At 39.4% G+C, this 25,605-nt stretch overlaps 1 protein-coding gene across 8 annotated transcripts in view; it reads left to right on the top strand.

Annotated features, from left to right (window-relative positions):
* kmt2cb (lysine (K)-specific methyltransferase 2Cb) overlaps positions 1-25,605 on the top strand; it is a 187,808-nt gene that overhangs the window by 124,637 nt on the left and 37,566 nt on the right. For 5 of the 8 annotated variants that reach the window (XM_062022643.1, XM_062022642.1, XM_062022639.1 and 2 more), the window contains 17 exons: positions 2,343-2,462; positions 2,652-2,756; positions 2,908-3,012; positions 4,681-4,862; positions 4,956-5,120; positions 5,193-5,299; positions 5,390-5,461; positions 12,293-12,505; positions 12,876-12,998; positions 13,230-13,355; positions 13,444-13,580; positions 19,395-19,587; positions 21,464-21,556; positions 22,442-22,489; positions 23,837-23,977; positions 24,064-24,096; positions 24,186-24,332. In XM_062022643.1, the coding sequence (XP_061878627.1) occupies positions 2,343-2,462; positions 2,652-2,756; positions 2,908-3,012; positions 4,681-4,862; positions 4,956-5,120; positions 5,193-5,299; positions 5,390-5,461; positions 12,293-12,505; positions 12,876-12,998; positions 13,230-13,355; positions 13,444-13,580; positions 19,395-19,587; positions 21,464-21,556; positions 22,442-22,489; positions 23,837-23,977; positions 24,064-24,096; positions 24,186-24,332 (2,110 nt within the window). The remainder of the gene's footprint in view (positions 1-2,342; positions 2,463-2,651; positions 2,757-2,907; positions 3,013-4,680; positions 4,863-4,955; positions 5,121-5,192; positions 5,300-5,389; positions 5,462-12,292; positions 12,506-12,875; positions 12,999-13,229; positions 13,356-13,443; positions 13,581-19,394; positions 19,588-21,463; positions 21,557-22,441; positions 22,490-23,836; positions 23,978-24,063; positions 24,097-24,185; positions 24,333-25,605) is intronic. The other 3 variants (XM_062022641.1, XM_062022640.1, XM_062022645.1) reach the window with 3 other exon arrangements.

Here is a 25,605-nt window from a genome sequence, read left to right as displayed (position 1 = left end):
AGAACCAATGTTGTAACCGTGTTGTTAAGTTCATTATAAACAACAGTATGACAAGTGTAGAACCAATGTTGTAACTGTTGTTGAGTTCATTGTAAACAACAGTGTGGCAAGTGTCAAACCAATCTTCTAAACGTGTTGTTGACTTCATTGTTAACAACAGTGTGGCAAGTGTAAAACCAATGTTGTAACCGTGTTGTTGAGTTAATTGTAAACAACAGTATGGCAAGTGTAGAACCAATGTTGTAACCATGTTCTTGAGTTCATTGTAAACAACAGTGTGGCAAGTGTAGAACCAATGTTGTAACCGTGTTGTTGAGTTAATTGTAAACAACAGTATGGCAAGTGTCAAACCAATGTTCTAAATGTGTTGTTGAGTTCACTGTAAACAACAGTGTGGCAAGTGTAGAACCATTGTTGTGACCGTGTTGTTGAGTTCATTGTAAACAACAGTATGGCAAGTGTAGAACAAATGTTGTAACCGTGTTGTTGAGTTCATTGTAAACAACAGTATGGCAAGTGTAGAACCAATGTTATAACCGTGTTGAGTTCAATGTAAACAACAGTGTGGCAAGTTTAGAAGCAATATTGTAAACGTGTTGTTGAGTTCATTGTAAACAACAGTATGGCAAGTGTCAAACCAATGTTCTAAATGTGTTGTTGAGTTCATTGTAAACAACAGTATGGCAAGTGTCAAACCAATGTTCTAAATGTGTTGTTGAGTTCATTGTAAACAACAGTATGGCAAGTGTCAAACCAATGTTCTAAATGTGTTGTTGAGTTCATTGTAAACAAGTGTGGCAAGTGTAGAACCAATATTGTAACCGTGTTGTTGAGTTAATTGTAAACAACAGTATGGCAAGTGTAGAACCAATGTTGTAACCATGTTGTTGAGTTCATTGTAAACAACAGTGTTGCAAGTGTAAAACCAATGTTGTAAAGGTGTTGTTGAGTTCATTGTAAACAACAGTATGGCAAGTGTCAAACCAATGTTCTAACTGTGTTGTTGAGTTCCTTGTAAACAACAGTGTGGCAAGTGTATAGCCAATGTTGTAACCGTGTTGTTGAGTTCATTGTAAACAACAGTGTGGCAAGTGTAGAACCAATGTTGTAACTATGTTATTGAGGTCATTGTAAACAACAGTATGGCAAGTGTAGAACAAATGTAACCGTGTTGAGTTCATTGCAAACAACAGTATGGCAAGTGGAGAACCAGTGATGTAACTATGTTGTTGAGGTCATTGTAAACAACAGTATGGCAAGTGTAAAACAAATGTAAACGTGTTGTTGAGTTAATTGTAAACAACAGTATGGCAAGTGTAGAACCAATGTTGTAACCGTGTTGAGTTCATTGTAAACAACAGTGTGGCAAGTGTAAGACACATGAGTTTTACGCCAACAGCTGAGAAGCCAAACTCATTTTAAAGTGTGTGTAGATGTGTATGTTGTATGCTGACCACTTATGATACTTCAAATGCAGCTACTGGCTTTGTTTAGAGTTACTAAAAACTACATCAGGAGGTTGCCTACAGCCACACATGTTAGTTTTTGGAACCGTCACTAAAAGACCATGGCGCTTTGTTTTATTTTTTTGCTTTTGTAAACTGCGCACGAGATGATTAAAAGCAACTCTAATTAACCTTACTCAATTGTTGGGTTATTTACAACATTTATTTTCATCTGATTTAGTCAATTGTCTTTGGATGCTAGATACTTGTGTGTTTATTTTTTGACTCAAATCCAGCTTGGCTTGACCATATAGTATTGAAAGTCTGTCAGAGGTACAGTGGAGCGTACGAGTGTTGGGATTGAAGCAAGTTGTGGAGTAAAAGGTTTATAAGGCACATATTGGAAGTTTTGAAATAATTTACATTAAATCTGCCAGACCTACTGTAAAACTTTAATTTCTACAATATATTTATTTTATTTTCTGCCGAACACTATACAACATCATTATTCTCTCATATTGCAGACTGTCAAGGCATATTTGTCTAAGTCTATTCAGGATTGAGTGTTATAGGCAAGTTAGCACCTGGAACTTACCGACATGCCCAAATCTAATATCACTGCAACAAGCATTAAAACTATTCCACTGTTTCAGCAATTGTACCTTGCATCTTTGGAGTGAAGGGCCCTAGATGCCAGTTGTGTAGTGGTTCACATACCTGAATTTGCTGCTGGCATGGTTCAATTCCTGCTCCTTGTGTGCTTCACTGGTGATCCTTTCAGGGTGTAGTCAGCAAGGATATCGAACATGGTTGTTCCCACACCCGCAGTGGGTCTATATCCGCCTCACACTCGTATTTGTGTGTGATTGTTTCCTGATTGTTACCTTGCCTTCACAGGGTCGAGGCTCAGGCTTCCCGGGAAGGCGGAGGCCAAGAGGGGCCGGCTTGTCGGGTCGAGCTGGACGCGGCAGGGCCAGGGGCAAGAGTGGAGTTTGTCCGAGCATCATTAGCCCTGGGGTATGTGGTCTTGAATAAATGGTATTATAAGTCGTAACCAATGTCATCCTTGTGTCACCAAGATTTCACATTTCATATTATCCCTCAAAACCTCTGTTGTGAATAATCATACCGTCTGTGAACTGGTATTTACCAAGGTTTGTGCGTATAATGGTGGGCTACAAAAACATGTAATTTTTTCCACAATAGATCACCACAATAGAAACGCCGTACCCAATCAAGGAGGATGAGGAGAACGCCATGCACAATACAGTTGTCATATTTTCCAGCAATGACAGTTTCACACTCAAGCAGGTTTTGTAACATACCCTTTACCTATTATATACATTACTGATAGCGTTACACAACATTACATTATTGAAAACTTCACTTTTTTTCTAGCTCTAGCTTTCTCAGTTCTTCATTCAAAGAAATGGGTGACTCATGAGGGCTTTCTTCCCTGCAGGACATGTGCGTGGTGTGTGGGAGTTTTGGCCTTGGTGCAGAAGGCCGCCTTTTAGCCTGTGCTCAGTGTGGCCAGTGCTATCATCCGTTTTGTGTAGGCATAAAGGTGTGCACTATATTGTACTTCACGCACTATTTACAAAACCCAAAACCAGTAAAGTTGGCATGTTGTGTAAATTGTAAATAAAAACAGAATACAATGATTTGCAAATCCTTTTCAACCTATATACGATTGAATAGACTGCAAAGACAAGATACTTAACGTTCGAACTGAGAAACTTAATTTTTTGCAAATATTAGCTCATTTGAAATTTGATGCCTGCATCATGTTTCAAAAAAGCTGGCACAAGTGGTAAAAAAAAGACTGAGAAAGTTGAGGAATGCTCATCAAACACGTATTTGGAACATTCCACAGGTGAACAGGCTAACTGGGAACAGGTGACAGGTGGGTGCCATGATTGGGTATAAAAGCAGCTTCTATGAAATGCTCAGTCATTCACAAACAAGGATGAGGCGAGGGTCACCACTTTGTGAACAAATGCTGAATCAAATTGTCCGACAGTTTAAGAACAACATTTCTCAACGAGCTATTGCAAGGAATTTAGGGATTTCACCATCTGCGGTATGTAATATAATCAAAAGGTTCAGAGAATCTGGAGAAATCACTGCACGTAAGTAGCAATGCTGAAAACCAACATTGAATGCCCGTGACCTTTGATCCCTCAGGCGGTACTGCATCAAAAACTGACATCAGTGTGTAAAGTGAAATGTGCTCAGGAACACTTCAGCAAACCACTGTCAGTACCTACAGTGCGTCGCTACTTCTGTAAGAGAAAGTTAAAACTCTACTATGCAAAGCGAAAGCCATTTATCAACAACACCCAGAAACGCCGCCGGCTTCGGTGGGCCCGAGCTCATTAAGATGGACTGACGCAAAGTGTAAAAGTGTTATGTGGTCTGACGAGTCCACATTTCAAATTGTTTTTGGTAACTGTGAACGTCGTGTCCTCCGGAACAAAGAAGAAAATAACCATCTGGACTGTTATAGGCGCAAAGTTCAAAAGCCAGCATCTGTGATGGTATGGGGGTGTATTAGTGCCCAAAGCATGGGTAACTTACACATCCGTGATACATACAGGTTTTGGAGCAACATATGTTGCCATCCAAGCAAAGTTATCATGGACGCCGCTGCTTATCTCAGCAAGACAATGCCAAGTCACGTGTTATAACAGCGTGGCTTTGTAGTAAAAGAGTGCGGGTACTAGACTGGCCTGCCTGTAGTCCAGACCTGTCTCTCATTGAAAATGTGTGGCACAATAAGAAGCCTAAAATACCACAATGGAGACCCCGGACTGTTGTACAACTTAACCTGTACATCAAGCAAGAATGGGAAAGAATTCCACCTGAAAAGCTTCAAAAATTGTTCTCAGTTCTCAAACGTTTACTGAGTGTTGTTAAAAGGAAAGGCCATGTAACACAGTGTTGAAAATGCTCCTGTGCCAACTTTTTTGCAATGTGTTGCTGGCATTAAATTCTAAGTTAATGATTGTTTGCAAAACAAAATTAAGTTTCTCAATTCCAACATTAAATATCTTGTCTTTGCAGTCTATTCAATTGAATATAAGGATTTGCAAATCATTGTATTCTGTTTTTATTTAAGAATTACACAAAGTGCCAACTTCACTGGTTTTTGGTTTTGTATATGTAAAAAGGATAAACCTTGACGTTAAATGGAACATTGCATTCACAAACGTCGAATCACATCCCTCCTCAGATCACCAAAGTGGTCCTCAGTAAAGGCTGGCGTTGTCTGGAGTGCACAGTGTGTGAGGCCTGCGGCCAGGCCACCGACCCTGGCCGCTTGCTGTTGTGTGACGACTGCGACATCAGTTATCACACCTACTGCCTGGACCCGCCTTTGCAGAACGTACCAAAAGACAGCTGGAAGTGCAAATGGCAAGTCATGTCAATACTGTCACAAAGTACGCCTGAACTCCTCTATGAAGTGAACCCGGTAAGAATGACCTCTGTTGTCCTCATCTCCTGCAGGTGTGTGTCGTGTACGCAGTGTGGCGCCACCACTCCCGGTCTGAGGTGTGAGTGGCAGAATAATTACACCCAGTGTGCTCCCTGTGCCAGCCTGTCAGCATGCCCTGTTTGCCAAGTCCTCTACAGTGAGGGTACCATCATTGTCCAGTGCAGACAATGTGACAGGTGTGCAGTGTTATTTCTGAACGTCGCCGCGATACAACGGGACACTTTCTAAACCCTTTTTTCCATCCACAGGTGGTTTCATGCTTCTTGTCAAGGTCTGCATTCAGAGGAAGATGTTGAGAGAGCTGCAGACAACTGCTTTGATTGCACAATGTGCCAAAACTTCAACACCACAAAAGGTACAAGCAGTCATGTACTGCCACTGTACCGGGAATCGACTTTGCCTGTGATCTTATGAACAGTTTAATGGTCTTTTGTTTGTTCTGCAGTTGTGACTAAAAGCAGAGACACCATTGAGCCGGCTGTCATGACACAGATTGTCACCAAAGCAAGAGAAATGGGTAAGTTAAGTAATAAATAAATTGACATACCAGAGGTCTTTAGTTGCCAAATGACGGCAATAAGTCAGAACTTGTGCTTGAATTATACCTGAATTAACACCTAAGTCACTCACACTATACACAGAACACATGATGATTAATGATATACAGTAGTAAGATAGAATATTTTTATAAAACTGTAATAAAAAAAGAGAATACGTTTTTATCCTTGCGGTTGGCTTGCACACTGTAAGGGGGAAAGACTGCTTGACTGTTGCCCTTTCTCATGTAGCGACGTGCGTGTATGTATTCCTCCACCCACATATTCCTCCACCATGAGCATTCAACTCAGATTTGGGCAAAATACGGCCCGCGGGACACATGCGGCCCGTTTTGATTTTCAATCCGGCCCGCCGGACGTTCTACATAATTTTTTAGACCTTTAACATCAAAACTGCCACCGTTATTATGATGTGCAGTGCTGTTTTTAAATTGATGTAAGTCTTGAACTATAGAAAGTATTTCAATGGTTGAAATCTGCGCTTTTGAGTGTTATAGGAGTTATTACGGTAATCTACGTCACAACAGCTCAGACCAGGAACAAAGCAGAGTGGGCGGGGTTTGTTTTCAAAGCAGCCAGCCCGAAACGCATGTGTCAGGAACAGATGGAGAAGCAGATTTTTACAACAAATGTCTGCATAAAAGTGATAATATATCATATTGTAGGTGTTTATTACCTTTTGCATTCATATTTTGCTGTTTGTCACATTTTTGTTGTGTTTTGCTTGATTGTAAAAGATACACAACTATTTAGGAGCTGGTTTGAGAAGTAAAAGAGGAGCGATGTTCATATGTTGTTAATATTCAGTGTTTTATTGTTCATAGTTAATATTGTAAATCCCACTTTCTTAATCCCACTGGAAAATTCCATTCCGTTTTTTTTAGGTGGTCTGTCATAACGTTTTTAGAATTCTATAGGACATTGTGACTTTTAGTATTAGTGTTCCTGGGAAAAAAAGCGACCCAAACACATACTTTATAGCAGATTTTTACAGCTAAATGTGTACATATAATATATGCACACATACACAATGGCCCCCCAGACACATTTTTTTCTCTCAATGTTGCCCCCGAGTCAAAATGTTTGCCCAGCTCTGATTTAACTAGTTCTCTTTTTTTATACAGTAATAATTTATGCTAGTGCGTACATAACAAAATCTCGTAATACAAGGACCACCTGTTGAGTGGAACCTCTAAAGGCATTCCATGATGCAATTTGACTTCCATCCATCCATCCATCCGTTTTCTACCGCTTGTCCTTCTTGGGGTCGCGGGGATGCTGGAGCGTATCCCAGTTTCATTCGGGCGTAAGGCAGCGTACACCCTGGACAAGTCACCACCTCATCGCAGGGCCAACACAGATACAATTATTTCAAACATGAAACAAATTACCACAAAAAAGTATGTATTATACACACACTACATCACCATGACGACACACATGACATCCAGCACGGCCCAGATTGGACCTTTTCAAATTTAAAGTATTATCTTTTTTGTGGATTTCAATGACGTTTGGAAGTGTTACTGTAGGAAAACTTCATGTTCAATTTTCACACAGCCGAAAAAAAAGACGTCAAGGCAATGTCCACCTCCTAATGAACCACAGATCTTCATTCACAACTTTTGCACTTGTCTCCTTTACGCAGAGTGGGTGTGTAGGGAGTCTGAATGAAAGAATACAAATAAGTGAAACATGCGTAACTTTAAAAGGGAATTGCACTTTTTGGGAATTTGGCGTATCGTTCACAATCATTATGAGAGACAAGAAGACAAAGTTTGTTGGTTTTTTTTGCATTTTAACACGTAACAATTATCTTGTTTTAGGTGGAAGCAATCAATTCTACCTCTAAATCGCTTTAAAAATGCATTCAAAAACCTTCACCAATACTTAATTTATGTTCCGTAACCTGTATCAAAAACCAAACTGTAGCGACATTTGTATTGTATGAGCGAACACTGAGGAGCTTCTTTTTTAGCGTAGTAACACATCGGCGTTCTATAGTATTAGCCATAGAAGCTAACTATGGCAAGAGATATGCTAGCTTCTACATCTGCACGAAAGGCGTTTGAGTTTGTAATGCACAACACAATTAGATAAGACAGCAATCTGTAGTGACTGAAAAACATGAACAATCATATTACAGTATCTGTTAAGTATTAGCCCACATTTCATGTTTTGTTTGTACACAACTAGCCAGACAGCATATGCTGTCTGTCATGACACACGCATGACGTGCTGCATGTATCATAATCAATATACAAAGTGTGACTCACTCGATGGACAGTTGTCTTGTTTGGTCCAGCTGGCCAGGGACGTTTTTTCCGGTTAATTATGGGTAAGGACTTCATTTATGTCGAAATAGCTTGGCTTCAACTTCCACATTTTGCATCTTCGAGTCACTTTCACCTCACTCTCTCGGCTTCCGTCTGCTCCAACGCTTCACTCTTCTTCTGTACTAGCTTCTAAAAGCAGTAGTTCATCCTCCATAAATGCAGATTCAAAAAGACAAGGTTGTGAATCCTCATTTGTCCAAGATAATCGTCTTCGTTGTTTGTTACTAAGTCTGCCATGATTGGAACATACAAACGTTTTGTATCCAGAAGTAGGAACACACGGCTATGTAAACAGAAATAAATGTGCCAAAGAATTTGTCCTGGCATAGATTAAAATGATAAAAATACGGTAAATATTGTACATATTGCATATTGTTATGAACGTGTCTCTTATTACATGATATGTATACTTGCAGTGTGTATATAAAAGGTTGCTGGAGGGTTTTGAAGTTGTTTTAAGGCAGGGGTGCTCATTACGTCGATCACGAGCTACCGGTCGATCGCGGAGGGTGTCAGTCGATCGCCAGCCAGGCATTAAAAAAATAGTCCTAAAAATGAGCCATGATAAATCTTCACTATGACGTCACTTTCGTCACTTCATTGACATTCACGGCACCCGAGGGTCTTCTGAGATGACGCTGGCTGCTGCCAGCTCATTATTAAGAAAAAATTACCGACAGGAAGGCGAGAAACACTTTTTATTTCAACAGACTCTGGCGCCGTACCCGTCGTCAAAACTCCAAAGTCCGACTGCACAGTTGCACAATAAAAGCTCTGCTTCATCCTGCCTGCGCTAACAAAATAAGAGTCTCAGAAAGCTATCAAGCTACGGATTTTGCCGCCAATGTATTTCTTGTTAAGTGTATACAAAGGAGTACGGAAGATGGACAAATGAGATGCCAAAAACCAACCACTTTCATGTGGTATTGGACAGAAAGGAGGACTTTTTTTCTCCTCCATTTGAAAATGCGGACATTATCAGCACCACTGTCTGATTCCTATCAATGCAAGTCATCAGAACAAGGTAATACACCAACTTATATTCTTGTCTTCATGAAAGAAAGGAATCTATATCTGTTAAACATGCTTGCATTATCTTTAAACACCTTTAACTTGTTAACAATATTAACTATATGTGTTAAACATGCTTGTATTATCTTTAAACACCTTTAACTTGTTAACAATATTAATTATATGTGTTAAACATGCTTGTATTATCTTTAAACACCTTTAACTTATTAACAATATTAACTATATGTGTTAAACATGCTTGTATTATCATTAAACACCTTTAACTTGTTAACAATATTAACTATATGTTAAACATGCTTGCATTATCTTTAAACACCTTTAAGTTGTTAACAATATTAACTATATGTATTAAACATTATTGTATTATCATTAAACACCTTTAATTTATTAACAATATTAACTATATGTGTTAAACATGCTTGTATTATCTTTAAACACTTTTAACTTGTTAACAATATTAACTATATGTGTTAAACATGCTTGTATTATCTTTAAACATCTTTAACTTGTTAACAATATTAACTATATGTGTTAAACATGCTTGCATTATCTTTAAACACCTTTAACTTGTTAACAATATTAACTATATGTATTAAACATTCTTGTATTATCATTAAACACCTCTAACTTGTTAACAAAAACATATATTTCATAAATAAGTAAATATAAACTATATATATGAATGAGGTGGATCCCCGCGACTTGATCAATTGAAAAACAGCTCGCCTGCAGAAAAAGTGTGAGCACCCCTGTTTTAAGGCTACAACGGTGACACCCATCAGCCGCATCTTCTGAATGTTTTTTATCATCTTTAACATCGCCCCCAAAAAAGACGTGTGTTCTTGTCTCTCATAAAGTGCAGTTCCCCTTTAAAGGCCTACTGAAATGAGATTTTCTTATTTAAACGGGTATAGCAGATCCATTCTATGTGTCATACTTGATCATTTCGCGATATTGCCATATTTTTGCTGAAAGAATTTAGTAGAGAAAATCGACGATAAAGTTCGCAACTTTTGGTCGCTGATAAAAAAGCTTTGCCTGTACCGGAAGTAGCGTGACGTCACAGGTTGTGGAGCTCCTCACATCTGCACATTGTTAACAATCATGGCCACCAGCAGCGAGAGCAATTCGGACCGAGAAAGCGACGATTTCCCCATTAATTTGAGCGAGGATGAAAGATTTGTGGATAAGGAAAGTGAGAGTGAAGGACTAGAGGGCAGTGGAAGCGATTCAGATAGGGAAGATGCTGTGAGAGGCGGGTGGGACCTGATATTCAGCTGGGAATGACTAAAACAGTAAATAAACACAAGACATATATATATACTCTATTAGCCACAACACAACCAGGCTTATATTTAATATGCCACAAATTAATCCGCATAACAAACACCTCCCCCCTCCCGTCCATATAACCCGCCAATACAAATCAAACACCCGCACAACACACTCAATCCTACAGCCCAAAGTACCGTTCACCTCCCCAAAGTTCATACAGCATATATTTCCCCAAAGTTACGTACGTGACATGCACATAGCGGCACGCACATACAGGCAAGCGATCAAATGTTTGGAAGCCGCAGCTGCGTACTGACTGTACCGCATATCCAACTCAAAGTCCTCCTGGTAAGAGTCTCTGTTGTCCCAGTTATCCACAGGCCAATGGTAAAGCTTGACTGTCATCGTTCGGGAATGTAAACAATGAAACACGATATGAATGAGGTGGATCCCCGCGTGTTTGTGTTGCTGCAGCCGCCTGCTAATACACCGCTTCCCACCTACAGCTTTCTTCTTTGCTATCTCCATTGTTCATTAAACAAATTGCAAAAGATTCACCAACACAGATGTCCAGAATATTGTGGAATTTTGCGATGAAAACAGACGACTTAATAGCTGGCCACAATGATGTCCCAAAATGTCCGCTAAAATCTGTGATGTCACGCGCAAACGTCATCATACCGAGACGTTTTCAGCAGGATATTTCGCGGGAAATTTAAAATTGCACTTTACTAATCTAACCCGGCCGTATTGGCATGTGTTGCAATGTTAAGATTTCATCATTGATATATAAACTACCAGACTGCGTGGTCGGTAGTAGTGGGTTTCAGTAGGCCTTTAAGCGTGTAGCAAAGCACTGAAGTGTAAAAAGGAGAATAGGGCCTCTATAGAAGAAGAATAATATTGTTCTAAATATACTCCAGTTCATAAACTTACAATATCACACGCTTTTATTTCGTCAAAGTAGTATATAAAATAATAATTTTGGGGCAATTTTGCGGCTGTTTTTGATGCACTCCACTTAGCGATCAGCGGCTCTCTAAGATTCTCCCTTTGGCAAAATATACGTCAGAAAATGCACGACCAAAAACATTTTACCTTTATTTTGCCAAAATTCTCATTACCTTTGAACCAACAGTTATGTATGGAGAAATTATGACTTTGGTAAGAAGTATGTCAACTGTGGTGTCTGCCTCCAATGTGTTGTTTGTAATCATTGCACTACATATTTCTGTGCTTTTCTTTTGCTTTTACGAATATTTTCCATAGGTTTTGCTGTGGCAAGTCATGGCTTCCTGATTTCATTATCACCATAATACCTTGAATACTGAACTAATGCTGCTTTTTACTGAAATACATTAATTAAGTTTGGATTATTGGTGACACATGCAGAAAAGGTGCAATTTTGAAGCAAAGTTTTGTCCAGTAAAGTGTATTCATTCACTGTTACTGAGAGTGCGATAAACTGTTGTTACCAGCTCTCCAGCCTTCCTAGGGAACCTTCACTTCCTATGTTTCTCTTCTTTCTGGGTTGCGGCAATGCAATTGCTACCCGCCTTTTTTGCGAATGGCGCATCCCCATGCCGCACAACAGGGCATGTTTACATGGCAAACACTTTTCGATTAAAATAATGTATAATCAGGAAGTGCAGTGTGCTTAGCTGTGGCTTCAAACTGGTACATAACATGACGCCTTGTTGTCACGAGTGCCTTTTGCCCAATCATTGAGGCAATCACTTGATACAGAGTTGTCCCTACTCTCTCAAAACAAGACTCTGGTGTTTTTTGAACAATACTGCCACCCAGCAGTGCTTTATAAGTATTACTACAAGCTTGTGGTATTGTTTTAATTGTAATATTATTGTGTTGATTAGACACAGGCTTTGCTCTTATGCACTTTATTTCATTTTTATGGTCATCACCAAGCTTTCTTTTAGAATCAAAGTTACCCTCCTGTGATGGTCGCTTAATTATTTTCGATGCTCACTGTAATGAAGTCTCACCTCATTTTCTAGTGTCTCCTCTGGTTTTAATTTGATCCTCTTTTTTTATTGACTTTTGAGGCATAATTTTAGGTGAGAAACATTCCTATTGATTCTACTTGTTTTTTTTTATAACATTCTGTCACAATAACTTGGTCTTTCTCAGATCTGTCCAGGACCTACACACAGGATGGTGTTTGTTTGACCGAGTCGGGACTTTGTCAGCTGCAGAGCCTGTCTGCCACCGCATCGCGTCGCAGGAAACCCAAGCCCAAGCTAAAGCTAAAGATCATCAACCAGAACAGTGTGGCAGTCCTTCAGGCACCCTCAGACCTGCTCTCAGAGCATTCTCGTGACGAGGACATAGAAGACAACAGAGGTAATTGACTTCACTCGCAAGCAGTCAAGTTTTCTGTTGACAGTGGTATAGTATTTATCTGTGAGATGATAAATAGAATTTCTGAATGATAATTTTTTTAATGATAATTAGTTTGAGTGAAACTATGCGATACCTCCACATTGGACCCTTGAGAGATAAGGAAAATGATCTGAGAGATTAAATCAGGAAGCAGCCACAGTGGAGTTAATGAGCAAATGAAATGGAAGTTGATTCCAATCAGGCTAATGTCCTTCCACTGAGTGGGGTTCAGATAGATTTGACCCCGCTGCTGTGTATGAGGGAGGCGGGCGTGGTAGCGGTGTTCTCTGCCGCTGGGCTGTCACTCATCATCAGTGTTCTCTTCGTCTAGCGGAGACAGAGCTCCTAGATTGCGAGGGGAAGTCTGACTCCAGCCCGGAGCGCGAGCCCGCAGAGGACGACTCCAAGGGGGTCGACAGCAGCAAGAAGAGGAAGAGGAAACCGTACCGGCCGGGTAGGGCACCTGATTGAAGGAGACAGCTCTTCTGAGGCGTAAAATGTGGCAGAACAAGCCTGATACGATGTCTGTAGCAAAGCACTGACATCTCTGATGGACAGAGGGCTCTATGTAGCATTTCTCAGCTGACAACAATGACTAGAGTGATGCACTTCAGAGCCAGCATTATTAATGCATTAACCGCATATCTAAATGTTGACCACGGAAGATGATCTGTATCTTTTCAAGGCATTGGTGGGTTCATGGTCCGCCAGAGAAGCCGCCCAGGTCAAGGCCCAGGCAAGGCTAAACGAACCCTGTGCAGGAAGGATTCATCTGGCTCAGTGTCAGAATGTCACCTTGGAAAAGATGAGGGTGTGTGCAGCTTTGTATTATATGCTTACATACTTGTTAGGTAAAAGTGCTTTCAATTAACTGTTGTAATGAATGTTTTCGTTTTTAGGTGGGGCGTGGAACGAGACGCTCCCTAACACACCTATAGATGAGACGCCTCCTGGAGCAGAGGTTGCCGAAAAAATCAAAAAGCGCTACCGGAAGAAGAAAACCAAACTGGAAGAAGCCTTTCCCACTTACCTACAGGTAAAGAGAGTCCATTAGTACCGTATTGTCTGGACCATAGGGGGCACCGCATTATAAAGCGCACTGCCGATGAGCGGGTCTATTCAGGTCTTTTTTCATACAAAGGGTGCACTGGATTATAAGGCGCATTAAAGGGGTCAAATTATGATTTTTTTTTTAAATTTAAAACACTACCTTGTGGTCTACATAACATGTAATGGTGGTTCTTTGGTCAAAATGTTGCATAGATTATGTTTTACAGATCATCTTCAAGTCACTTTCTGACAGTCGCTTTAGGATGCGCCGTTTTGTGGGCGAGTCTTATTTACTTGGCTCACCTTTGATAGCGTCTTCTCCCCGTCATCTTTGTTGTAGCGGTGTAGCGTGCAAGGACGGGAGTTAAAGAAGTGTCAAAAGATGGAGCTAACTGTTTTAATGACATTCAGACTTTACTTAAATCAATAACGGAGCAGCATCTTCTCATCCGTGGCTCACTAAATGATAAATGATAAATGGGTTATACTTGTATAGCGCTTTTCTACCTTCAAGGTACTCAAAGCGCTTTGACAGTATTTCCACATTTACCCATTCACACACACATTCACACACTGATGGCGGGAGCTGCCATGCAAGGCGCTAACCAGCAGCCATCAGAGGCAAAGGGTGAAGTGTCTTGCCCAAGGACACAACGGACGTGACTAGGAAGGTAGAAGGTGGGAATTGAACCCCAGTAACCAGCAACACTCCGATTGCTGGCACAGCCACTCTACCAACTTCGCCATGCCGTCCCTAGTGCATAACAACGCCGGAAATGTGTCTCGTGAAAAACTGTCCGATCGAAACTCTCTAGTAACTAAAGTTCCTTGGGTGAATTATGTAAACTCACTACACTGGTAGTTTTTAGCGCTTCCGTAGCGAGATATAACTCAGAACTTTACGCTACTTTATATTAGAAATGGCTACAGCAGAGAGTGAATGCCCCATAACAAGAAGATAGTGAAAAAGGTGAAGCTTATCGATTACGGCATCGACACGGACTACAGTGGCGGACCTACGCAAATTTTCAGGACTTATGCAGATCTCAAATACACATCAGCAGGTACCAGAAGGTAAGAAAAGTTGGTTTTGCATAATATTGTGAAACAAAACGGCAAATATTATATCTGCTAATGGGTGCCATTTTGCAGTCCTTATACACACACCATAATAATACTTGTATCTCTGACTACGGTAGTCGTAATGGGCTGACAATCCATCAAGCGGTGCGGCTTCAAAGTTCTACTAAAACATTTTGACAGATTTTTGAGTGCCGTGTGTAATGTTCTTTATTTTCTATGGAACATTTAAAGTTTTGGTGTTGTTTACTAGCGTCATATTGCAGTCAACACATGTCTCTTATATGCGACTACTAACTGGTCACACTTATCATTACACCATGTGCCAAATAAAATTGCTTCGAGGTCGGTAAGCACAACCAGAGTTATTCCGTACATTAGGCGCACTGGGTTATAAGGCACACTGTCGATTTTTGAGAAAATTAAAGGATTTTAAGTGCGCCTTATAGTCCGAAAAATACAGTACTGTTAATTCATGTTAAGGCAAGCACTTATTTTGCTTTGATAATCGCCGCATTAGCGTAGTTCATGCTCTGCATTTAAATTGTTTTGTCACATAAGCTAATTCAATTGCAAATATTATTTAATTGTGCCTTGCGGTGTCCTAAGATTCACTCCTGTCTGAAAGGTGTTTAATTTAAAATACATTGCCTGGAAAAAACACTTTCAGAACTTTGAAGCACATAGTGCAAAGTTGCAAAGTTTTTTTTTATACAGTCACGATCAAAAGTTTACATACACTTGTAAAGAACATAATGTCATGGCTGTCTTGAGTTTCCAATAATTTCTACAACTCTTATTTTTTTGTGATAGTGTGATTGGAGCACATACTTGTTGGTCACAAAAAACATTCATGAAGTTTGGCTCTTTTATGAATTTATTATTAGTCTACTGAAAATGTGACCAAAACTGCTGGGTCAAAAGTATACATACAGCAATGTTAATATTTGGTTACATGTCCCTTGGCAAGTTTCACTGCAATAAGGCGCTTTTGGTAGCCATCCACAAGCTTCTGGCAAGCTTCTGGTTGAATTTTTGACCACTCCTCTTGACAAGTGCAGTTCAGCTAAATTTGTTGGATTTCTGACATGGACTTGTTTCTTCAGGACTTAGGGAAGACCATTCTAAAACCTTAATTCTAGCCTGGTTTAGCCATTCCTTTACCACTTTTGACGTGTGTTTGGGGCATACTTGCCAACCTTGAGACCTCCAAATTCAGGAGATTGGGGGGGGGTTAATGGTGAGGAGTATATTTATAGCTAGAATTCATTGAAATTCAAGTATTTCTTATATATATATATATATATATATATATATATATATATATATATATATATATATATATATATATATATATATATATATATATATATATATATATACAGTATATAAATAAAATAAATACTTGACTTTCAATAAATTTGATCTATATATATATATATATATATATATATATATATATATATATATATATATATATATATATATATATATATATATATATATATATATATATATATATATATATATATATGTATTTTACTATATATGCACTGCCGTTCAAAAGTTTGGGGTCACCCAAACAATTTTGTGGAATAGCCTTCATTTCTAAGAACAAGAATAGACTGTCGAGTTTCAGATTAAAGTTCTCTTTTTCTGGCCATTTTGAGCGTTTAATTGACCCCACAAATGTGATGCTCCAGAAACTCAATCTGCTCAAAGGAAGGTCAGTTTTGTAGCTTCTGTAACAAGCTAAACTGTTTTCAGATGTGTGAACATGATTGCACAAGGGTTTTCTAATCATCAATTAGCTTTCTGAGCCAATGAGCAAACACATTGTACCATTAGAACACTGGAGTGATAGTTGCTGGAAATGGGCCTCTATACACCTATGTAGATATTGCACCAAAAACCAGACATTTGCAGCTAGAATAGTCATTTACCACATTAGCAATGTATAGAGTGTATTTCTTTAAAGTTAAGACTAGTTTAAAGTTATCTTCATTGAAAAGTACAGTGCGTTTCCTTCAAAAATAAGGACATTTCAATGTGACCCCAAACTTTTGAACGGTAGTGTATAGATATATATATGTATATATATATACATATAAATAAAAGAAATACTTGAATTTCAGTGTTCATTTATTTACACATATACACACATAACACTCTACTCATTGTTGTAATTGAAAGTGCAATGCTTTGCAGCCAGTAGCACAGCCTTTGAAGGAGCATAGGTATGGGCAGTGTAATATTCTGGGTTGGAGTCAATAACCAGGCGAGGTGATGAAGTTACGTCTCTTTACTTCATACTTCAGAACCGACTCCCACACTTGCCGTCAGGGTGCGCAATACAACGTAAACTGTTGGCCAACCAAAAAGTAACCACAGAACACTATATCCAACATTCACCAGGAGATGGCAACAAACAACTTAGATCACTCTATTACAGGCAGCATCTGTGAAATTTAATTTGCAGGAAAGGAGTGAGTTTAGGGTTGAATTGTCCATCCTCGTTCTATTCTCTGTCACTCATCGTCGCCATGACTGTGTCTTCTTCGTTCTTCTGCTCCGTCTCCTTCTTGTTGTGTGTGCACTTGTGCACTCGCCAAAAGCCGTAGATGTTATAACGTGACTGGGCCGGCACGTTGTTTATATGAAGGAAAAGCGGACGTGACGACAGGCTATCCTCACTCAGGTCCGCATGGACCTGGAGGGGGCGTGCCTTAAGTCCGGCTGGAAATCGTGAGAAATTCGTGAGAATGGTTGTCCCGGGAGATTTTCGGGAGAGGCACTGAAATTCGGGAGTCACCCGGAAAATTCGGGAGGGTTGGCAAGTATGGTTTGGGGTCATTTTCCTGTTGGAACACCCAGCTGCGCCCAAGACCCAACCTTCAGGCTGATGATTTTAGGTTGTCCTGAAGAATTTGGAGGTAATTCTCCTTTTTCATTGTCCCATTTAAAGCACCAGTTCCATTGGCAGCAAAACAGGCCCAGATCATAATACTACCACCACCATGCTTGACAGTGGGCTGGTGTTCCTGGGATTAAAGGTGTTTCATCTGACACCACATGGACAAACATAAGACCTTCTGGAAGAAATTTCTGTGGTCAGATGAAACAAAAATTGAGCTGTTTGGCCACAATACCCAGCAATATGTTTAGAGGAGAAAAGGTGAAGCCTTTAATCCCAGCACACCATTCCTACCGTCAAGCATGGTGGTGGTAGTATTATGCTCTGGGCTTGTTTTTCTGCCAATGGAACTGGTGCTTTAAATGGGACAATGAAAAAGGAGAATTACCTCCAAATTCTTCAGGACAACTTAAAATCATCAGCCTGGAGGTTGGGTCTTGGGCGCAGTTGGGTGTTCCAACAGGACAATGACCCCAAACACACGTCAAAAGTGGTAAAGGAATGGTAAAATCAGGCTAGAATTAAGGTTTTAGAATGACCTTCCCAAAGTCCTGACTTAAACGTGTGGACAATGCTGAAGAAACAAGTCCATGTCAGAAAACAAACAAATTTAGCTGAACTTCACCAATTTTGTCAAGAGGAGTGGTCAAAAATTCAACCAGAAGCTTGCCAGAAGCTTGGGGATGGCTACCAAAAGCGCCTTATTGCAGTGAAATTTGCCAAGAGACATGTAACTAAATATTAACATTGCTATTAGTATACTTTTGACCCAGCAGATTTGGTCACATTTTCAGTAGACCCATAATAAATTCATAAAAGAACCAAATTTCATGAATGTTTTTTGTGACAAACAAGTATGTGCTCCAATCACTCTATCACAAAAAAATAAGAGTTGTAGAAATTATTGGAAACTCAAGACAGCCATGACATTATGTTCTTTACAAGTGTATGTAAACTTTTGATCGCGACTGTATAAATAATAATAATAATAATAATGGATTAGATTTATATAGCGCTTTTCTAGACACTCAAAGCGCTTCACAGAGAAGTGAGAACCCATCATTCATTTTTACAACTCATTCATTCATCATTCATTCTCCGGTGTGAGCGGCACCGGGGGCAAGGGTGAAGTGTCCTGCCCAAGGACACAACGGCAGCGATTTTTGGATGGTAAGAGGCGGGGAGCGAACCTGCAACCCTCAGGTTTCTGGCAAGGCCGCTCAACCCACTGCGCCATGCCGCCCAATAAAGGCAGAAAGAGCTCTTGTATCATACCCTTTAAATGGCCCCGTGTCTGGGTTTTGAAGTGACCAGGAAAAAAAAAGGCTTAAATGGAGACGACTTCAACGTTCCTTGTCTCAAGACAGTATCTCACTGTCACCTTCTGTTGGCCAAAACACAGATACGTGATGTGTAGAAAGCCACAGGCAGCTGTCAGTGCCGCTCTTTATCCCACCACAGCGGAAGAGGGCGGTGCTCTGTCAAACCTAAAGGTCCAACTCAGTCAAGCACATTGCATTAATTATTGAACCAGTAACACATTGGGCTTTTAATGTGTTGCTATGCAGCTGGGACTGCCACAGTTACATGTCTTGTGGATGACTTGTGGGAATAAGTGGTTTGTGGGTACATAGGTGCTGACAAAAGTGAGGTCATCTGCATTATTTCTGTCGGTTTATGTTTTCATGGTCTTTGAGTGCATGTTTGAAGGATCTCTATGGAGAAGGTGTCTGTGCTATAATGATGTCAGGGGGTGACGGATCTTGAAGAACTTGTCAACAAAGTGCTTTGCCTTGTCATGCTCAGGAGGCGTTTTTTGGAAAGGACCTCCTGGACAAAAGCAAGCAGAGCAGGCAACAAGGGGTGGAGTCGGGCTTACTCGAAGAAGGGCAAAGCCAAGTTGAGAGGAAGCACCTTACCACCGGCTTCCTGGACTCATCGTCAGACCCTCTGCTCAGTGCCCCTGCCGCATCCCACCCTAACAGACCAGTTGTAGCACGTACGTACAGTACTCCTGTATATGTCACCGCCGACCAGTGATCGTCATTTTACATCCGAATTAACTCAAATACTTGGGCATCTTGCAAAAATGTTGATGCTGGGCTGTCTTTACTCTATTTTGATTTATTCATTGTTTTATATTATGTTGCTCCCACACTCACTTAACTACAATACAACTCTTTGTTTCTATGGTAATGCAATACTGCCCCTAGTTGTAGTACCATTTCAAACTAAACTTAACCCTGATTTCTTAATCCATCCATCCATTTTCTACCGCTTATCCCTTTCGCGGGATAAGCGGTCGCGGGGGGTGCTGGAGCCTATCTCAACTGCAATCGGGCGGAAGGCGGGGTACACCCTGGACAAGTCACCATCTTAATGCGTGTTTCAATTCCTACAAGCAACATAAAGGCAGCAAATTTTGATCTAAATTGCACCTAAATTGCACCCCCAGCTAGTTGCTACCATTTATATTTCAAAATTCTAAATGATTGCCCTTATTCAGTTATTTATAATTGATGATCTACGACGACTTCTTACATTTTTTTTTAGCACTCACATATATACAGTGGTACTTCAACTTACGAGCTCAATTGCTTCCACTACAGAGCTACTAACTCAAAAAAATCAATCAATTCAATGCATGCTTTGCCCCCACAAAACACCTCCCTTTTAACATGTAAAATTCCCATTAAAAATAAAAACAAGCATTTAGCTGAGAAATATTGTATAATAAACATTACAGATATTGGGGACGGCATGGCTCAGTTGTTAGATCGGCCATGCCAGCAACCTGAGGGTTCCTGGTTCGATCCCCGGCTTCTGAGTCATGTCTTTTGCTAAGGACATATTTGCCAGGCCACAGTTACCAGGGACACCTACGTTCTGTAAAGGTGGGGCCAGGAGCAAGACACTTCACCCTTGCTCCTTATGGGTCGTGGTTAGGGTCTTGCATGGCAGCTTTTGCCATCAGCGTGTGAATATACCTTGAAGGTAGAAAAGCGCTATACAAGTATAACCCATTTACCATTCATTATGTATTATCAAAATCACTAGCTGCCTCACATTGAGCATGCGTGCAGGCTCTATCTAGTGGTACGCCAAAGAATAACTTAATTAAATACATAAAACACAGTATTACTGTTTAAATTGTGTGTACAGTTACAGTGGCCAAAAATATGAAATATTCTTGAGAAATAAAACCTCTGACTTGTTTTTAATGAATACTTGGGCCTACTATGCTACTGTATGTTCATGTTGGTTATGATAGTAGTACTTTGAAAGCTAAGTGTTTTCAAAAATGAAAAAGTTTGAGGACCTCTGTATCACTGCATATACTCTATTTTTATGTTCTATTTTAACTGTTTTATTGTCCTCCTTTTTCTGATGCTGTTATAGACGCCTACATTTTCTTATGACAGGAATGAATCAAGCTCTCCGAATACAATAGAATGTACTACAAGTAACTACTGTAGTTTAATGCAGTAATAATGTACCCTATAATTGATATGCTTCTTCTGTTGTTTACACACACCATGGTTGAAAAACATAGATAGCTGTAGGCTATTGCTAGCGAGGTAGACCAGATGTTTTTGGGCTGGGTTTATTTGATATTTACTAAACCCACCAGCAGTTGGTAGGCTCGTAACTCAAATTTATGCTCATAATTTTTAAGTATAACAAAAAGCAGAGAGACCGCTCGTATCTCAAAATACTCGTAAGTTGAGGTAGCACTGTATCGCAAAGTACCAGGGTTTTTTGTTGTTGTTATATTCTATTGTTTTCCCACTCTCATCTCCTTTTATCATTGTCATCAGTTATAATTTGTGACATTTGTTATTTTTTTATTTCTTTTTTTCTCCCCCCATTCACAGAGACTTCTGAGGAGCCATTAGTTGATCTAGCTGATGTTTTCAATACTGATGCAGACATCTTGGGAATGCTCGGAAAGTCAAGCGGAGACTCTGGTGCGTCTCTAATTCCATAGGCGCTTTGTAGGTGCTAGAGCTTCCAGTCCCAGATGTTAAAGGGAATCCTCAGTGTTCAGACAAGCTTTGTATGATATTAGAATCCCCATATACATTTTCTTTTTTGTTAATATTTAAACAAATATCATGACCCTGCAGGCCACCATGTTGCATTGGCATGATATCGATAGTTGCACTAAATATTTAAAAAAAATAAAATATATGTTGTGATTTTAGTACCACATTTGTAAATACTATATGTTGGTGTCTTTGATCAAATGTTCCATATTACACTATTTTCAACAATTCTATTGTCTTAAATTTATCCATCAATCTATCCATCCATTTTCTACCGATTAAAAGTGCTTTAAATAAGCCCAACTGGGAACAGACAGTTTAGTGCAAATAAACTATGTTTGTCCATGACCAGAGAACACAAACGTTAGCAACACTAGCATAGCGACACTATGTGTGCTGCAAACAATCATTACATCACATTTTAACAGCAACATCATGCTAGGTTAGTCTATTCGCTGATTAAAAACTAAATTACCAAAGCTACAGCTCTCACGTCTGTAGCTGACTGACGGATAGTTGGCAGAGCTCCAGGCTTATTTCAAAATGTGTAGTGAAGCCTGCCTTTTTACAGAGGTGTCTCTTCAAAAGGATGGATTTTTTTTAATATTCGATGGTCAAATCATAACACTAAAAAGACAATTTTGTATAATAGTTTAAATTGATCAAAGTCAGATAGAAAAATAATTGTTTTACAAAATCAAATATCCATTATTCGCTTTTGTCCTCCTGTTTTGCATTGTCCAAATCATATTTTGTTGTTTCAGTTTTTTTTTCTCACTCATGTTATCTGGTTTTGGGTTCTTGTAGGTCTTGATTTTTGCCCCTTCCAGGTAGACAGCTCACCTCCTCCTTTTGGTAAGGGTGCAATGACCTGCTAATCCTTTTTCTTGAATGTTTTCTTTCTTTTTAACACTTCTAACACTGTATGTCTGTTTGACTTTGCCTGTAAAGTGTTTTCCTCATACTCTAATCTAAATAATTGTGGTGTTTTTAATCTTTTTGAACCTACTCAAATGCATTGGGGTAATACCACAAAAACTCTTAGTCTTAGTGTAGTCTAATTAGTGGTACTTTAACTTATGTATACAGTATGTCATGTTATTAGCTATAGCTGAATTAGAAGCACCTTTTTACCAAAGTGCCGGTTAGTTGTTGAAGAGCTGTAATGTTTATTCCCTGCCACTCCATGACTCAAACGGAAAGTGCCACTGCAGTATTTGCTGCTTTCCTTAATTCCCAACAGTTGGTTAGTTCAACTGTGGCCCTAAGGCAGGGGTGTCAAACTTGTTTTCATCGAGGGCCACATCGCAGTCACGACTGCCCTCAGAGGGCCACTTGTAACAGTGAATTTAAAAATATAAAAGTATGATTATGTTATTGCACAATTGCCTATGCATTTGGTTATTTGATTATTGTACGTAGAAATTGATGGATAACTTCCTTTGAAATCATAAGTCAGGGTGACAAGCAGATATTTAAGTATTTCTTGTTATTTTTACAAACTATAATACGGTATATGATAATTAGGGGTGCTAAATAGAAATGTTGTATCACATATGAATCGCGATTCTTATTCATCTCGATTGTAAATGATTAATTTTTAAAAATCTATTTTTTTCGACAAATTAAAAAAAACATTTTACTTTCTTGGTGCGCTTTTGTCATACGTCAGCAACCAAAAATAGGTTTTGTAACCTATAAGCTGTTTTGTTAAGGTGTTATTATTATTATACCAAATAATACATTTTGAAATGTATCAATGTAAAATCAGTTTGAATCGAGAATTGTGTTGAATCGAGTATCAATTATGAATCAAATCCTCACCCCAAGAATTGGAATTGAATGGCGAGGTGCCCAAAGATTCACACCAGTAACAATTGAATGTTTGTTGCATGAGCATAAAACATATGAAATTTCCTGTATTACATAAAATGTTTTCTGTCAAAATGGATACAATGAAAACATTTAGTGAGAAAGTATCCACATTATACCCAGACCAATTTCGTATTTCAACTACTAAATGTATTCGCTGAACACAACTAACAAATATTTTGTAGAGTGAAAGAGTTTATTTTGTTGTCTTTAATGTGTTGCTTTTCCAAGAGAATTTACACAAATGGAATGTTCAGCTCGACAAAGTGCACTTATTATGTATGTCATGAAGCATTTTAGAATTGTTTTTCTATTTCCATGTTTGCACAGCTGGTCTGGACATGGGCCCCCTGACAGACTGTTCCTCAGTGACGCCTCATTCTCAGGCTGGTCGTAGGACACCTCGAAGCCTTCCAGAAGAACCTTTGGATGGCATTCTCAGTCCAGAGTTGGACAAGATGGTTACAGATGGTGAGTGTGGCATCGTTTGGAAAGTTAACACTCAGAATGTAAAACCTCATACCAGGAAAAAATACAAATTCGTATTTCTTTTCCAGAATCAATCCTCAGCAAACTTTACAAAATCCCAGGTTTGTAAATGCGGCTGTCCATAGTGCCTGTGACTTTGAATGTAACGTGTACAATATGTACTGACATGGCTTTATGTGCTGTGTTACAGAACTAGAGGGAAAAGATGTAGAGGATCTTTTTACAGCAGTCCTTAGCCCGAGCACAAGTCAACCCCCACCGCCACAGTTGCCTCGCTCCCACGGTCCAGTGCCTCTTGCTACCACACCTGGCTCCAGCGTTCCTCATCCCAACACAGGTATTCGTAACTACAGTGCATTTGTAAAGTATTTACAGTGCCTCACTTTTTCCACATTTTATTTTACAGTCTTATTCCAAAATGGAATACATCTATTAAAATTCTACACACAATACCCCGTAATGACAATGAGAGAGTTTTTTTTAATGGATTTTTGCAAATGTATTAACAATAAAACACTAGGAAATCACATGTACATAAGCAGTGGCGGGCTGTGCGTTTCCCACCTAGGCCTTCAGTGATGTCCGACTTCAATAATTACCTCTCAAAATACCATCATTTATGTCACCACATACTATACAGAAACACATTTACGCCCTACTAGGCATTAAATCACCTCACCAGTGTACAAAACGGGTTATTTTCTGGCACATTTAAAATCAATAAACCCGCATCAGCAATTAAAAAATATCTCATGTGGTACTGTCAATATTAAAATTGCAAAAACCATATTAAATGTGAAGAAATAAAATATTTGAACTCACAATTTGTAGAACCCATTCGATGCCGTATAACCCCTCGTAGTCGGTTGATTAGAGTGGAAATGGCAGGCATTTCCCCATTTCATCGCCGACATCGTGTCACAAGATGTAGTTTCTCTTTAAATATCTTTCTTGAAAATGGTCTTGCAAATTTATATCTGCCACCTAATCAACGTTTTGTTCTCCTTCTTTGTGGGTCAACACTATCTACTTCCTGCTAAATTGCAACTTGTGATTGGACACTCACTTTGGAATGACAAGTGAGTATCCAATCACAGTCTCATTAACATCAGGCTACTTGGATAGGCTACTGTCAACAACTTGTGATCTGATTGGCTATCGCAACTGTCTATCAACTGTATGTGTTCTCAAATTCATCCGCTAATGCTCCCGGTGAGTATCCAATCACAGGATGTGTAAATGTCACGTTCAACGTGAGGCCAGCTAGAAGGCCTTACTGACAACAACTCGTGATCTGATTGGCTATCGCAATTATCTATCATCTGTATGTGCCCGTTCACTTACAGTTCAGTGACGCCTGCATTGTTGATTCTGAAGGCCCAGGGGAGATTTGGTACAGTATTGCAACATAAGCTAGCTGAATTCTAATTGGATAACAACTCTAACCTAAAAACAACAGCACTGGAAGGAGCTTAATATGACATGAAGAGAATATGAATACGCTTACATATTTAGGGAAAGTAAATTTTAAATTACTTTTATCTTTAGTTATGATCATGATTTCTGGTTTTGTTAGGCCAGCAGAGAAGGACTTGCTGGCCCTGAAGGCA

The sequence above is a fragment of the Entelurus aequoreus genome, linkage group LG16, assembly GCF_033978785.1.
Source record: "Entelurus aequoreus isolate RoL-2023_Sb linkage group LG16, RoL_Eaeq_v1.1, whole genome shotgun sequence".
NCBI classification, from domain to species: Eukaryota; Metazoa; Chordata; class Actinopteri; order Syngnathiformes; family Syngnathidae; genus Entelurus; species Entelurus aequoreus.
The sequence above is the reverse complement of the archived record's forward strand: the minus strand, read 5'-3'. Positions and strand labels throughout refer to the sequence as shown.